General features: G+C 39.2%; 1 protein-coding gene across 1 annotated transcript; it reads left to right on the forward strand.

Annotated features, from left to right (window-relative positions):
* The first annotated feature begins 9,311 nt into the window (after window positions 1-9,311).
* LOC133523092 (uncharacterized) lies at window positions 9,312-14,597 on the forward strand. Its single transcript, XM_061858599.1, has 2 exons — window positions 9,312-10,848; window positions 10,936-14,597. Exons 1-2 carry the CDS (start codon window positions 9,312-9,314, stop codon window positions 14,595-14,597), a joined length of 5,199 nt encoding a protein of 1,732 aa, XP_061714583.1.
* Window positions 14,598-16,025: the final 1,428 nt, after the last annotated feature.

Here is a 16,025-nt window from a genome sequence, read left to right on the forward strand (position 1 = left end):
GCTTTCCGGAGCTGCATATAGTTTATGGGAATTATGAGATACTTGACGCGCGGTACGGGATTGATAGCAAACCCCTATGATTTAGGGTAAAGGAAACTGTGGAAAAGAGTTAAGGATGATTTTGAACTGGTTTTGTAAATTTAGCGTAAGCAATCTTCAAGGTTGTATGAAAATAAAACGAAAACTGTTCCAAATTGTTAAATCTATAAATCGGGCTCCTTGACTCGCACTTGGCGGGTTCGTTTTGCCTGCGCGTAAATAAGAAACACTGCATCGACGGTATTTTTTAAATTATACGTTCTCTAGTTTTCGAAAGTTGACATTTGTCCATTTTTTTTATCACAAAACATAATATATACGTGTTACGTTCATTCAGCCCAATTCCCTGAAGTTGGAGCTGCAGGTTACTGTCCCTGCGGCATTCCCATATCAATCTCCTCAAATCTTGTTTTCCTGCAGAACAGAAGGACATCTTTAAGTTCGATGTCCTTTAGTTCGTTTTCTATTAGTGAGTATCTACCGAATGTATTATATCGCAGTGCCGCGTACATGATACATTCTGCTAGTAGATGGAAGCTAGTTTCCTTACCACAGTGTGGACAGGAGGCGTCTCTATTTATTTTCATTACCTTGAGATGTCTGTTGAGAGTGTTGTGACCAGTAGTAATACCCTATCAATATTCTCAGACTGCTCTTACCTAGTTTCAGAAGATACCTGGTTCTTTTATGATCAATGCCCTTGATCATCATCTTAGACTGTCTGCAGCTAGTCTCTTCTTCCCATTCTCTTCTCTTCCCCGTTGCAGGCGTACATAGGCTACGGAGACTGCTTACCATCAAGCGGGCCGTATGCTTGTTTGCCACCGACGTAGTATTAAATAATATATGGCACCATATGCTTCAGCTCTATCAAACTCAAACTACAATCAATACCTCTTTGCTACACATGAAATCGATGTGTCTTTTTATTCAGTTCTGTATATATGTACTTACTATGTTTATGTTTTTATTAAAATAAACAAATAATACAGGGAAAATACTGCATTTGTGATGTTTTAGAGTATAAATGATGAGAGTTCGAAAAGTGCGCAAAAAGACAAATCAAGCTTGAAACAATAAAAAAAGTGCCTCCCTTTCAACGTAAAATAAAATGCTCGTCCACAGACATTACTGTTTTCATTGGGCAGTCTGAAATCAATTGTCAGATTTATTAGATAATAAAAGATGACCCAGTGCCAGGTTTTCTCAATGTAAAATAAAAAAGCAGCTGGGTCTAAACGAACGGTTGCCAAATAGAGGGTAATGAATTGGTCGTATGCCGAGTACCAACAATTCTGTAGTATAGCAACACTAAGTACTTAGAATTAGGATTTTTAGGTATGACTAAATAGTACATTACGATACAAGTGCGAAAAATAGGAAATTCGAAACGAGTGGCGATAAATTAAAACACGACCGAAGGGAGTGTTTTAAATCGACACGAGTTGCGAATTACCTATTCGCACATGTATCGTACAACGTTTTACAGTACATATGGCCCTTTAAATGTTCGACACAGTAACGTAATATGCTACTTCTCGCACTAGTGCTATAAAGTAGCCCCATATGTACTGTAAAGGTAATTTTTATTTTTATACAATCTAGACTAATATTACTAAGGCAGTATTAGGACTCAGAGTGCACCAGCATTACTGCTTCGGTATTGCGGCGCAGCTTTGCTGCAGCAAATGCCAATAAAACAGGCGAGAACATTTATTTTGTACATTCCTTCCATTAAATTTGAAGCAAATGTCAAAGAAGAACTTCGATTTTGTTAGGCGATTGGGCCGGCGATCCTCTATGAAATCGAACATATACAAGTAATACGAGTATACAGCGTGGAAAATATTAATGGGCCCTAGAGGGAAAGTGCCTAAAAACCTTAAGTTAGTTCATTTTACTTAGATGGAACATTCTTCTATTATTAAAAAGAAAAAAAAAACTGCATTCAAGGATTTTTTACAATTCGCTTATGTAAAAATATTTTTGTGTAATAAATATTCGATTTTAGGGATATTTTGTGCGACAGACGAGTGCAAGACCTAATCTTTTGGACTTGGAGAAATTTTAACATTAACATTTAACTATACCAAGCTGGAATAAAATATAATAAGATATATTCGATTTCCGCGCAAGCAAGCTAATAAAAAAAAATCTTTCAATGCAGCTTTGTTTCTTTAAAATGTAGGATAGGGTAGGTTAAGATATATAGCCTATATAGGAAAGCAATCGTTATAATTTCTAGATTAAGATAAAAAGAGGAGCACTAAATATAACAGGAATTAGGAGAAATTTTGCAATAAAATCTTGAACTTTTATAAACAAAACTGTATTATTTATATAGTTCTGTAACATTTCTTTCGGCTTCTAAAAATTAAATTAAAAAATCTGACTGTAGATGAAACTGCAATCGTATTCTCATCTCATACAATGCAAAGTAATATTTTGTTCTATTTTGTATTTCATTGTAATTTTTAAGGAGAGTGGACAGATTGATAAATGATAAGTTGATAACTGACCATTTGTTGTCGAAATAAGGTTTATTTAAGGATGGCGTTGCTTGCAAATATTTGACAGATTGACAAAGATGGATGCGTTTCGATCTATAAAAGGAGTATGATGTTGTCATTCTGAGTACATCTAAATTTCCAAACTATGAACCAGAAGGAAAATTCAAGTATTTTTATGAAGAAAGTATTTTGAGGCACTTAGATTGTAGTTTTGTAATTTAAGAAGAATGAAATAAATGAATATTATAGGGACATTCTTCCACAAATTGACTAAGTCCCACAGTAAGCTAAGAAGGCTTATGTTGTGTGTACTCAGACAATAATATATATAAGTTAATTGTCCTTGTGAATGAGACTATTAGGAGGAAATTAAGATATTTGCTCGAAAAACTACTTGACTATCACACATACAGACTATTGGTGTATGCAGAATTATGAACCAGTCCTTCCTTAATAGTAGCGGCACAATAAATTTGTATCAAGGCTCGGAATCGGCTATAAAATACCGGTAAAAATTGGTTTATTTCGGTTTCCCTCCCAACTTTTACAAGAACGCGACCGTTTTAAGAACTTAATAGTAACCTAAAAAAACCGGTTTATTCGACGAGTGACGAAACGGCCGGACGTAAATATAGACACCGGTATAGGAAGAAACCGGTTTTTATTGCTCTAAACCGGTTAAATTGACAAGAAATTTTCTCATAGAAACCGGATTTAAAATAATGGTTTTTCGAGCGAAACCGAAATTAAAAGGTTTTACGCCAAGAACATGATAACGGTTTGGAAATTTAACCGGTTTCCCAGCCTTACATTGTATAATAGTAATAAGATTTATTACTTATTTCAGTTTTCCTCGACTCGAATTGACATAACCGGCAACATTTCGATAGCCCATTGTATGAATATAAAAAACAAATGTCGATGTCCCAGTGTTTGACAGGGCGTTGTATCAAGTTTACATGATCATTTAGTTCTATGTACATACCTACTTAGTTATAATAAACTTTAATGACTAAATTTGATCAGTAGATATTTCTTAACTGTTTAGCAAAGTAACAATAAAATTTTCCATTTAACAAGGGTGATTTCTTGCGCTGTCGACAAATAACTCCTAGGATACGACAGTCAATAAGATTTTTGCCTTCACTTTGTACAACAAAGTGATACGGGGAATCCCATACTTTATTATTAGCTTATTCTTATATTTCTTATTCATTAGCTGCTGTAGCAACAGACATCCCTATCGATACTTCGTCTAACACCTTTAATACATCATCGTGACTATATGTAGAAGATCTTGGAGGCATGTTTTACCTGAAACCAATGTATGAGACTATAGTTATGGTTATGACCCAATGAATGACACATCAATACGTAACTGTCATTCAATCGACCTCCATAGTAAAACAGTGAATGACACCCATGTCAGACACTACTCACATGATCGACAGAAAACTGATTTCTGTCTTACTTCCTTACAGTATAGTCAAAATTAAAATTCATAAAATAATAATTTGTGCGAGTGAATATACACTACTAAACGCTAAAATTTCCTTCCAGTGTATAACATGCCTTTAAAATACTAATGTAAGGAAATTAATCTACTTTTAATATGCAGCATCAATCGTTTGTTTTATTATCTAACAGTTTTAATAAGCAGTTACCAATTACTCGTAAATTCCTGGTTTTTATTTAAACTTTTAAGATGCAAAGACTTAACAGATTTACTACGAAACCCGATGCAACAACCGACTCAATGCACCTCCTAGCAAAATCTACCCCATAAAGTGAAAAATATTTAACATATTAATGACAGCTTCGAAACAAAAGATATATTTACAATCGATTAAGTATTTTTTTATTTTTCAAAAAACTGCGTAAAAGTCAAACATTAGGTCAGTGTCATCCATACGGACGTTGACCTCAATATACAAACACATATTTAGAAAACATTCATGACTCAGGAACAAATATCTTCCGTCCTCTTCTATCTATCCGTTCATTACTCAAATAAATGCACTTACCGGGATGCGAACAATTGGATTGACAGCACTATTGTTGTATCAATGCAAAAGCGAGCAATTGGAATGACAGCGCTGTTGTTTTATCGATGCAAAGCTGGAAAAGCAAAATCACACAAATATACCACCCACAACAGTTAAATACATAAGACAGGGTATTATTTGGATGGAAAGGTGCCACGGCAAGCCGCCGCGCTATCATCTTATAATATGTAAATATAAATATTGAATCATGCCGGCCGTCACCCGTCACCATTTTAGAATTCAAAGAGTTCCAACTTGTTACCCAAAGACTGTCCTGTCTGAGAAGCTTATTGCCGCTAGACGATGGCGAATTCATCAAATGCATTATTTGGAGTGACGAAAGTTTGTTCACGTGAAACGGAATGTGAAACAGGCGGAACGCGCACATCTACGCAGAAGAAAATCCATTCGCATATCGTTACACAATACACCAATATCGGTAAACGTTTGGGCGGTAATTCACAGAGATACAATAATAGGACCTGAGTTTCTACCTTCAACCCTTCAAAGAGAGGGATATTTGAACCTCCTAGAAATGGAGCTGTATATCTTATCCAGAAGATTTGCCAACGGCCGAAAGGCGACGTGTCTGGTTCCAGCAAGATGGAGCGCGAGCTCATTCCGCAGCTAAAGTGCGTGAGAAATTGAATGACATGTTTGGACGTCATTGGATAAGCAGATTTAGGCCACGCCGTTGGCAACCTAGGTCTCCGGACCTAACACCGTTGGATTTTTTTATGGGGTACTTTAAAAAAAATGTGTACAAGGAGGAATGCAATATCGCAGACGAGATGAGGCAAAGGCACACATTTGCCTATGAATCTCTCCGCAGAAGGAATGTCCGGATCCGTATGTTATTAAAGTTCCTCTGTCATACAAGGGCACGGGAGATAGCTTGCATACTACGACATGGCACATGGCGATACTATCGAGCATCGAATGTAAAGTCAAGTCAATGACATATATGTGTCAATTTAAAATGTTTTGTTCATATGCACGCGTACATATAATGTCTTTAAAACACTTTTAATAATACCATGCCTATATAGATAATGCTAATAATATTAATTTAAAATTTAAATAACTTTGTAGTAGAAGGGTTGTCACTCATATTAAAGTATTTCATTTTAATTATTTTGTTTTACTACTTAATCCAGCTTTACGATTATAATATCTCAATTGCAGATTACTTAGATAACAAAATAGGAAAACTAATGCACTACGTAAAAACAATTACTCCTATATTATATTATAACTCAGGATAGGTAATAGGCGTTCCAAAATTGAACTGATTATCTTGTGACAAATTGTGCATGTTGTATTTAGTCGCACCTGGGCAAGCGAAAGGTGTGCACGTGCTAACAAGCTCCCGCTCATCGAAAGAGAAAGCGACATGCTTACATTAAACAATGAGTATGACAAAGATAAATAGAAAAGAAAAATCACACACATTATTTTACCACAATAACATTTTAAGACAAATAAAATTGTTAACATGACAGAAAGTGTTAAACATCTTGTTGGTTAAATGCACAAGACGATTATTCATAGACATACCTCATTATTATTTATTTATTTTGTTCGGTAAATGAAAACAAATAAAACCGGCCAAGAGCATGTCGGGCCACGCTCAGTGTAGGGTTCGTCACAATAAGCTAAACTGGAGCTTAAAGTGTCGTAAATGGTACCTTTCACCCGAGTTAAACAAATAGGCAAATTTGCATAATCAGTACCTAATTAAAGTAAGTCTTTTTACTATGAAGGGAAAACTTTTTGCGATAACTCAAAAACAGCTAAACTGATCATGTCCGCTATAGTTTTCATTTAATGTCTTTCTTAAGCTCTACTTCCACGATTTTTTTACATATTTTTTGGACCTATGGTTCAAAAGTTAGAGGGGGGAGACACATTTTTTTTTTCTTTCGGAGCGATTATCTCTGAATATATTCACTTTATCAAAAAATGTTTCTTGAAAACCCCTATTAGTTTTGAAAGACCTTTCCAACGATACCCCACACTCTAGGGTTGAAGCGAAAAAAAAAGTTCACCCCCACTTTACGTGTAGGGGAGGTACCCTAAACAAAATTAAATTTTTAGATTTTATTGTACGACTTTGTCGGCTTTATTGATTTATATATCCATGCCAAATTTCAGCTTTCTAGCACTAACGACCACGGAGCAAAGCCTCGGACAGACAGACAGACAGACAGACAGACAGACAGACAGACAGACGGACATGGCGAAACTATAAGGGTTCCGTTTTATGCCATTTGGCTACGGAACCCTAAAAATTCTTGTTCTCTTGTTTTCTTAATTTCTATTTAAAGTTAATTGTTTTAGTGTCAAAGTACCATCTCTTAAAATATTGGTAACTATTTCGTTAGCACCTTATATATAATTATATCACTGATATGGCTAATGGCTAATGTTATCCGGTTAAAATTACATTTTTTAAATTATATTAACAAAACAACATTTAATAATAATGTTATCCAATATCTGACGCGATACAATATAGTTTAACTAATTATTTTATTAATTTACCTCGCCTGAATGAATATCAAAGGTGTATGTTTAGAAAACACATTTGACTCTCTTTGTATGGTCCAAATAAATTGTGTTTGAGTAGAGCAGAGTCACGGTACCTATTCGCGCTCTGCTGAATCTTTGAAGGAGTTCAAATGATTTATTTTGAGTTTCTAAGGCCTTTGAAGAGTCGGGACTTGCTTTGATAAACTAAGTATTAGTAAGTAGTATGAAGAGGGCTGTGTCTGGACTGATAAGCAATCTCATTCGATTCAATTAAATTCAAGTACTAAAGCGAGTAGAACCCGATCAGTTATGAGAATACAGCCATCAGATTTGCACTCATGGCTGTTACTCGTATATGAAGAGTCTTATTTATAGCTAAGCCATTGGTAGATTTCTATATAAATCATTTTTGTAGTATTTTGAATTGAATACGAATATTCGGATCGCAAGCTACTATAAGGGCCAGTTGCACCGTTAATAGAGGGTGAAATTGTTTAACCGGTTAACCCTGAGTTGGCTAGCCCTGGATGGCGCAAGTCACAAAAAACATATATACTTATTTAAATACTAAATACATCCTAAAAACAGTCCATGAAACGCAAATACAATTCCGTAAATAAGGATCAACAATTTCTCTGGCTGAAAATGATATTCCCACATTCAAAGCGCCAAAAACCTTTAGAGCGATCTTGACAAAAACTCCAGATACGTATTTACGGAGTATAATTTGGATTGGACGGGTCCTTGTGATACCAAATGCAATTATGGTTTGCAATTAATGGTTTTATTACAAACAATGAAGACATTATTCAGAAATAAGGAAGTGGTTGTAGTTTCACGTTAAACATTTAACATTATTATTTTAAATTCGACAATTCATCAAGGTTTATAACAAGTAACTTAAGACCTAAACACCTATAGATCGTGTCATTCAAGAAGACGTATGCATGGACTCATATTGTCATGTTATCAAAGGTTAGATTATATTAGGGTTAGGATAGATAATATTAATTCAAGTCCATTCGCAATAATAATTTACAGTAGAGGTACATATGGTGCTACTTTACCGCACTAGTGCGAAAATTAGCATATTACATTACTATGTCGAACATTTAAAAGGCCATATATTTAAAATACTCCCTTCGGTCGTGTTTTATTTTTATCGCCACTCGTTTTGAATTTCCTATTTTTCGCACTTGTATCGTAATGTACTAATAAAGGGCTAAGAATAATATAAATGCATATTTAATATTTATTTACGTATTTACTTTTGGTAGCCGTAAATACATATTTACAGCTACCAAAAGTTTCACACAAGGTATTCGCTAGCGTGAGCGTAACTTATTTTATGTGCATCTCGCTCATACCGGCATGTTAGTGCAAGCGAGATATATAGAAAGTAGGTAAGTTACGCAGACGTTAGTGAATATGTCAGTTTGACACTGCTAAGGCAGTCGTGGTAGGGCTACGTATAAGGTAGAGAGACTATGAATTTCACAGATGTAGGTACTATCGTAATATAATATCTTATTTTGAAAGGGAAGGAAGTAGTAAAGGTATTGTTCGCGCCCTTTTTCATTCATTATCATTCATATTCATCCATCTCGCTCGCTTTTCTTTCATACTATCTACTCTATTCAACCTCATTTTTATTCTCATATCACCCGCCTTTTTGCCGACCTACTTAAACGCAAAACAAAGAAGCTAAAAATTTAAATACATGTCAATGGTTGGACAACGTCAATGAAGTGAAAAATCAATATACTTTTTTCCTGATAATATGAATAGTCTAATAATAGTCCCTCTGTATTTCTTGGACTGCGCTTTTCCTCTGGTCCTTCGGCATTCCTCGCGTTAACATTTCTGGTCCTTCGAGCCGGATTCTCTTTTCTTTTCCCTCTTCTCTCCTCATACATTCATTGCTAATCGTTCTCCTCCCGCACCGCACCGCCCTTATAAATATTACCTAAATTATTCTATATTAATCGCTCCCGCAGTTTAGGTATTTATTTATATGAGTATTACTATTCGCCGCGCCGCCCTTATAAATTAATTACCTAAATATAATTTCTTAATCGCACCCGCAATTTAGGTATACGTTTATAAGAGTTAATCCTTATTCATAGGAACATAAATTGTTTTACCGCATAAATAAAATTAAACTACTTAACCCGTCTCCTGCATTATGGCGAAAGATACAAGAAATATCGAAAGCGTCGACAGCGCGTATTATGAAGACGAGCTGTCGATGCTTGAAGCAAAACGCAATATCTTCTTTGAGCTCGTCCAGGGTATTTACAAAAAATCGCTAGTTGTCGATACCGATTTAGCCAGTCGCGAGAGTTTCCTTGATGCTGCTGACACTATCGACGAACTCCGATCAGAGTTCAAAGAGGTGGTTAATGAGTATAATCGTACGTTGCTAAGAGCTAGGGCGGCTGCTGTCCCTAATTATCAGCCGATTATAGCCTTCGAAGATTTGTACTGCCGCATCAGGAGAGTGGTTAAGCGGCTGCAACCAGCCGCACCGCCGGCCTCTTCGCTGCCTTCTATAGTGGAGAGAGCCAGACCTTCTTTGCCAACGATGGAACTGGTAGCGTTCGATGGAGATATACGTAACTGGCCGCTTTTCTACGCTAGTTTTAAATCCAGAGTGCACGAAAATCTGTCGCTTACTGATGAAGAGAAGCTCTTCTATCTTATTGGGAAATTGTCACCAAAAGCTCAAGCCGTCATCGCGGGTATAACTCCGAGCGCTGAAAACTATCAGCTTATCATCGATAGTCTAATTGACAGATTTCAAGACAAGCGCACTCTTGCCTCGACCTACATGGATCAAATGCTCAATTTAAAGATTAATGGTCCCGCTTCCTCGTCTAATTTTCAAACATTCATCGATAAGTTTGTCACAGCTGCGAATGCGCTTAAGTCGCTTAAGCTCGATGATTTATGCGATTTCATGCTCCTTCATATGGCATTAAAGAAGCTAGACCAGGAAACTCTTCGAGCATTTGAAATGTTACACCGAGATACGAAATTGCCTACCTTCCGCAATTTGACAGATTTTATGAAGAGTCAGTTTAGGATTTATCAAAATGTGCAACCAAGCACCGTCGTCGTCTCCGCCGCAGCAAATCCATCGCGCGAAAAAGGTGTTAAGTCGTCTCAGCCGCGTAGTGCCGCACCAAAACTACAAAGTTATGTTGCTTGCGCGAGCACTACTAAATGTATTTGTGACAATATTGTTCATGGACATTTATTTAAATGTCCGTCCCTCAACAGTTTAACGCCTTCCGAACGCTTCAAACGCGCTAAAGAGCTTAAGGCATGTGTTAACTGCCTAAGTATCAAACACCGCACCCGCGAGTGCAATTCCGAGGTGAAATGTCGAGTTTGTCATCAAAAGCATCATACTCTGTTGCATTTTGACAAAGACAAGGATGAAAGAGCTACGACGTCTGATGTGTCAAGTGTATCTGCGAGCGCCGTAGCTAAGTCGTCTTCACCGCCGCCGGAAAGCACATCTTGTAACACGTCTATCGTGACTCAAGCACTAGCGGCCTCTAACAATAAGATGTCAAAACAAAACTCAACATCTTCGTGTGATACGGTATTGCTGTCCACCGCAAAGGTTATCGTCCGCGATAATAAGGGTGGCACGCAAGTCGTCAAATGTTTACTTGACACCGCGTCACAAAGTAACTTCATTACTGAGGAGTGTTGTAAGCGCTTAGGTTTGAATTTTGATAAAAAGCCAAGCGCTGTATTTGGCATTGGAAAAACTAAAAAAATTGTTAAGGGTAACGCAGATATTAAAATATTTTCGCGATTCGACGAAAACGTCAACTTTGACGTTTCGAGTTTTGTGGTCGATCGCATCACCGACGATTTGCCATCAGTGCCGGTTGACATGTCAACCCTCACACATGTTCATGGCCTCCCTTTGGCTGACGACACGTTGGATACGCCCGTCGCAATTGATGTACTGGTGGGTGCAACTATATTTCCACATTTGTTACTGCCGCACATTGTTAAAAGCGATGTGGACTATCTGCCACCGGCTATTCAGACAGTATTGGGGTATATTTTAATGGGTTCGGTCCCTGCTTTACAGTCACCGCGTAAATATACTTCAGCATGTTGTACTTCTATTCAAGACTCCACAGACAACCTTCTCAAAAGGTTTTGGGAACTTGAGGAAATATCCGCTCCGCCCGCTCAAAGTCAAGATGACCTTGAATGCGAGGATTATTTTCGCGCCACCACTACGCGCGACGCTAATGGTAGATATACTGTCGCATTGCCTTTCCGAGATGACGTGTTCAAGCTCGGAGAGTCGCATTCTGCTGCTAAGAGGCGCTTTCTTTGCCTTGAAAGAAAGCTAGAGTCATCGAGTGTGTTACGTGCCGCCTATGACGATATCATTCGTGAATACGTCAGTAAGGGTTACATATCGGAGGTAACTATCTCCATGAAGGCCTCTCCAGCTGTCGCATACATAATTCCTCACCATGCTGTCATACGCGAGGACAAATCAACGACCAAAGTGCGCATGGTCCTGGATTCGAGTAGCAAGACAAGCACAGGTCTGTCGCTGAATGACGTTTTGCACTCAGGGCCCAATCTTCAAGGGGATTTGTTTTCAATCCTTCTGAACTTTCGCTTATTCAAAATAGCGCTTTCGGCCGATTGTCGCCAAATGTTTTTACAGATTGGTGTTCGCGAAGCGGAACGCAAGTTTCAACGAATCTTATATAGATTCCGCCCGGCAGATCCCATTACCACATACGAATTTAATCGCGTGTGTTTTGGTATGAAGTCGAGTCCCTATCACGCGCTCCGCGTCGTCCGTCAGCTAATTGCAGACGACGGGCATAAGTACCCAACGGCAGCGGCGATCGCGTCCTCTTGTACATACATGGATGACGTATGCTTTAGCATTATGTCAGATGACTCGCAGCAGCAGGATGAGTCTGTTGCTATCGCCGCGGCTAAGGAGCTGATTGATTTATTCAAATGCGGTCAATTTGATCTTGTGAAATGGACCTGCAATTCAGACGCCGTGCTACGCGAAATACCTGCTTCGCATCGGGCTTCCGTAGACATTGAAATCGACCCAGGGGTCTCCCAAAAGGTCCTTGGCTTATGTTGGAATAAATCTGGTGATTACTTTCATTTCAAGGTGACAGAGCCAGACTCAACGTGCACTAAAAGGACGATCTTGTCCGCAGTGGCACGTCTATGGGATAACGTGGGCTTAGTAGCTCCAGTTGTCTTATACGCAAAACTCCTCATCCAGGAGCTTTGGTTGATCAAATGCGACTGGGATGAGACTCCCCCACCCCATATTGTGGATTTATGGGAACGATTCTGTTCGGAGTTGCCAAAGCTCAATGGAATCCAAATACCGCGCCATCTTGGAGTAGCACAGGGTTGTACTATAAACCTTTTAGGCTTCGGTGATGCATCCGAGCGTGCATATGGAGGCGTCGTATACCTTCAGGTTCTAAAGGGAGACGAAGTGGCAGTTCGGCTGGTGTGTTCCAAGTCGAAGGTCTGTCCCCTTAAAACAGTCTCCGTCGCGAGATTGGAACTGTGTGCTGCGGTCCTCCTGGCAAAGCTCATGCGGAAGGTGCAAGATAACTTCGAACCTCGTTATAACATTAACGAGGTCTACGCGTTTACAGACTCGAAAGTTGCTCTCTGCTGGATTCAGTCATCCCCCCACCGCTGGCAAACGTTTGTTGCCAACCGGGTAGTTAAGATTATCGAAGCTATTCCGGCCAACTGCTTCCATCATGTGGCGGGCTTAGAAAATCCCGCGGATTGCTTGTCCCGTGGCCTGACGCCTTCTAAGCTCGTGGACCATCCTTTGTGGTTCACGGGACCGGCTTGGGCTTCCAAGCATCCATCGGAATGGCCTTTAAGGGAGCTCGATCGAGAGTCCATCGGTGAAGTGCCGGAGCTTAAGCCTCTTGCACACGCTGCAACTACGGATGTGTCAGAGTCACCACTTTATTCACTCGCTCAGCGAATATCGTCGTGGTCTCGATTATTGCGCATCGTGGTATACGTGTACCGCATTCTTAAACCGAAACCGCGCTTCTCAGCACTTTCCCGAAATGACCTAGAGTTCGCTGAGGGTAAAATTATTTCATCGTTGCAAAGTGAACACTTTAGCGACGACATTGATAAAATAAAGAGCAAAAGGTATTGCTCACCTGCCTTGCAAAAGCTTAAACCATTCTTAGATAAAGACGGGCTGATTCGTGTTGGAGGCAGGCTGTCAAATGCTGACATGAAATATTCGCAGAAACACCCAATTGTGCTTCCACGACGTGATCATGTAGTCAATATGATCGTCGACTATTTCCACAGAAAGCATTTGCACGCTGGTCCTGAGTCATTAATGACTATACTTAGGCTTCAGTATTGGATACTGTCGGCTCGTCGTGTCATTCGCGACCGCGTTGCCAAATGCAACACGTGTTTCAGAGCGAATCCACAATCGTCTCTCCCGCTCATGGCAGACCTACCGAGCTGTCGCGTGAATCAAGTGAATAAACCGTTTACACATACGGGGTGTGATTATGCAGGTCCCTTGCAGTACACTCCTACTCGAGGCAGAGGAGTCAAGAGTCGCAAGGCTTGGTTATGCATTTTCACTTGCCTCACGACGCGCTGCCTTCATATCGAGATAGCGACGGAATTGAGTACCGCCAATTTTTTGGCTGCTTTAAAGCGCTTCTTGGCGCGGCGTGGCCCCGTACAATGCATATATTCGGACAATGGGACTAATTTTACCGGTGCCAACTCTTACATGCGTGACCTCTACAAGTTTTTAGACGGTCATCGTCCACATTTGGAGATGGAGCTCGCGGAGAACCGCATTGATTGGAAGTTCATTCCTCCCGCTTCTCCACACTTCGGAGGCGCATGGGAAAGCATGGTGAAAATAGTAAAAAATCACCTTTTCAAGGTAATCGGTACGCAAATACTGTCATATGAGGAGCTTCTGACTACGCTTGCGCAGATAGAGGCCCTTGTAAATTCGCGACCACTGACAGCTCTGAGTAGTGATCCCGCTGAGCCTTCAGCTCTCACCCCGGCTCATTTCCTCAACACTGCTCCGCTGTTGTCCTTACCTGCTCCATTGGTCGAGTCAGGTAATTTGCGTGACCGACATGCACTTCTGGATAAGATAGTGCAGTCCTTCTGGCAACGTTGGCGTGCAGAATATCTGCATCAGTTGCAGTCTCGAGCTAAATGGACCACGCCATCAGTTCCTATCGTAACTGGTACAGTGGTTGTCATAAAAGTAGATAATGCGCCGCCATTTTCATGGCCTTTAGGCGTCGTAGAGGCAGTACATCCTTCGAAGGACGGCTCAACCCGCGTTGTCACTGTCAGGACAAATAAAGGAAGTTTCGTCCGTCCTGTCGTGCGATTATGCCCTCTGCCTAACCAATAATTAATAGGAGTATACTTCGTTAGAATAATACTTTTTCTTTAGTTCATTATTTCGCTATATTATTGTGAATGTTCGTTTAATTTGATGATAAGGGTTATTATTTATTATATTTAGTTTTTCTTTCCTTTAAAGGAACCCTTTAAGGTCGGGGGGAAATGTTCGCGCCCTTTTTCATTCATTATCATTCATATTCATCCATCTCGCTCGCTTTTCTTTCATACTATCTACTCTATTCAACCTCATTTTTATTCTCATATCACCCGCCTTTTTGCCGACCTACTTAAACGCAAAACAAAGAAGCTAAAAATTTAAATACATGTCAATGGTTGGACAACGTCAATGAAGTGAAAAATCAATATGTTTTTTTCCTGATAATATGAATAAAATAATACGATGAAATAATTATTATAAACGAGAGTGATAATCGTGAGTGTGAAGGAGTAAGGAGAGAGAAGAACGAACCAAAAATTAAATACGGCGGCCGCCGTTAACAAATCGGAATCTATACCCAGGTACGGTCGGCCTCATAATTAACATCTTTTTAATTTTATTCTCATTTTTAGTTTTCTCATAGCCATAGTCCCTCTGTATTTCTTGGACTGCGCTTTTCCTCTGGTCCTTCGGCACTCACGATTATCACTGTCGTAGAGGCAGTACATCCTTCGAAGGACGGCTCAACCCGCGTTGTCACTGTCAGGACAAATAAAGGAAGTTTCGTCCGTCCTGTCGTGCGATTATGCCCTCTGCCTAACCAATAATTAATAGGAGTATACTTCGTTAGAATAATACTTTTTCTTTAGTTCATTATTTCGCTATATTATTGTGAATGTTCGTTTAATTTGATGATAAGGGTTATTATTTATTATATTTAGTTTTTCTTTCCTTTAAAGGAACCCTTTAAGGTCGGGGGGAAATGTTCGCGCCCTTTTTCATTCATTATCATTCATATTCATCCATCTCGCTCGCTTTTCTTTCATACTATCTACTCTATTCAACCTCATTTTTATTCTCATATCACCCGCCTTTTTGCCGACCTACTTAAACGCAAAACAAAGAAGCTAAAAATTTAAATACATGTCAATGGTTGGACAACGTCAATGAAGTGAAAAATCAATATGTTTTTTTCCTGATAATATGAATAAAATAATACGATGAAATAATTATTATAAACGAGAGTGATAATCGTGAGTGTGAAGGAGTAAGGAGAGAGAAGAACGAACCAAAAATTAAATACGGCGGCCGCCGTTAACAAATCGGAATCTATACCCAGGTACGGTCGGCCTCATAATTAACATCTTTTTAATTTTATTCTCATTTTTAGTTTTCTCATAGCCATAGTCCCTCTGTATTTCTTGGACTGCGCTTTTCCTCTGGTCCTTCGGCATTCCTCGCGTTAACAGGTATTTTTAATTAAATCCTTTGATGATC

Source organism: Cydia pomonella, chromosome 11 (genome assembly GCF_033807575.1).
Source record: "Cydia pomonella isolate Wapato2018A chromosome 11, ilCydPomo1, whole genome shotgun sequence".
NCBI classification, from domain to species: Eukaryota; Metazoa; Arthropoda; class Insecta; order Lepidoptera; family Tortricidae; genus Cydia; species Cydia pomonella.

Excerpts from the sequence above, each read along its gene's own strand:
- LOC133523092 (XM_061858599.1), top strand. The coding sequence starts at position 9,312 with ATGGCGAAAGATACAAGAAATATCGAAAGCGTCGACAGCGCGTATTAT. Across the intron at positions 10,849-10,935 it reads CTTCATTACTGAGGAGTGTT|ATATTAAAATATTTTCGCGA; the intron begins GTAAGCGCTTAG and ends AGGGTAACGCAG.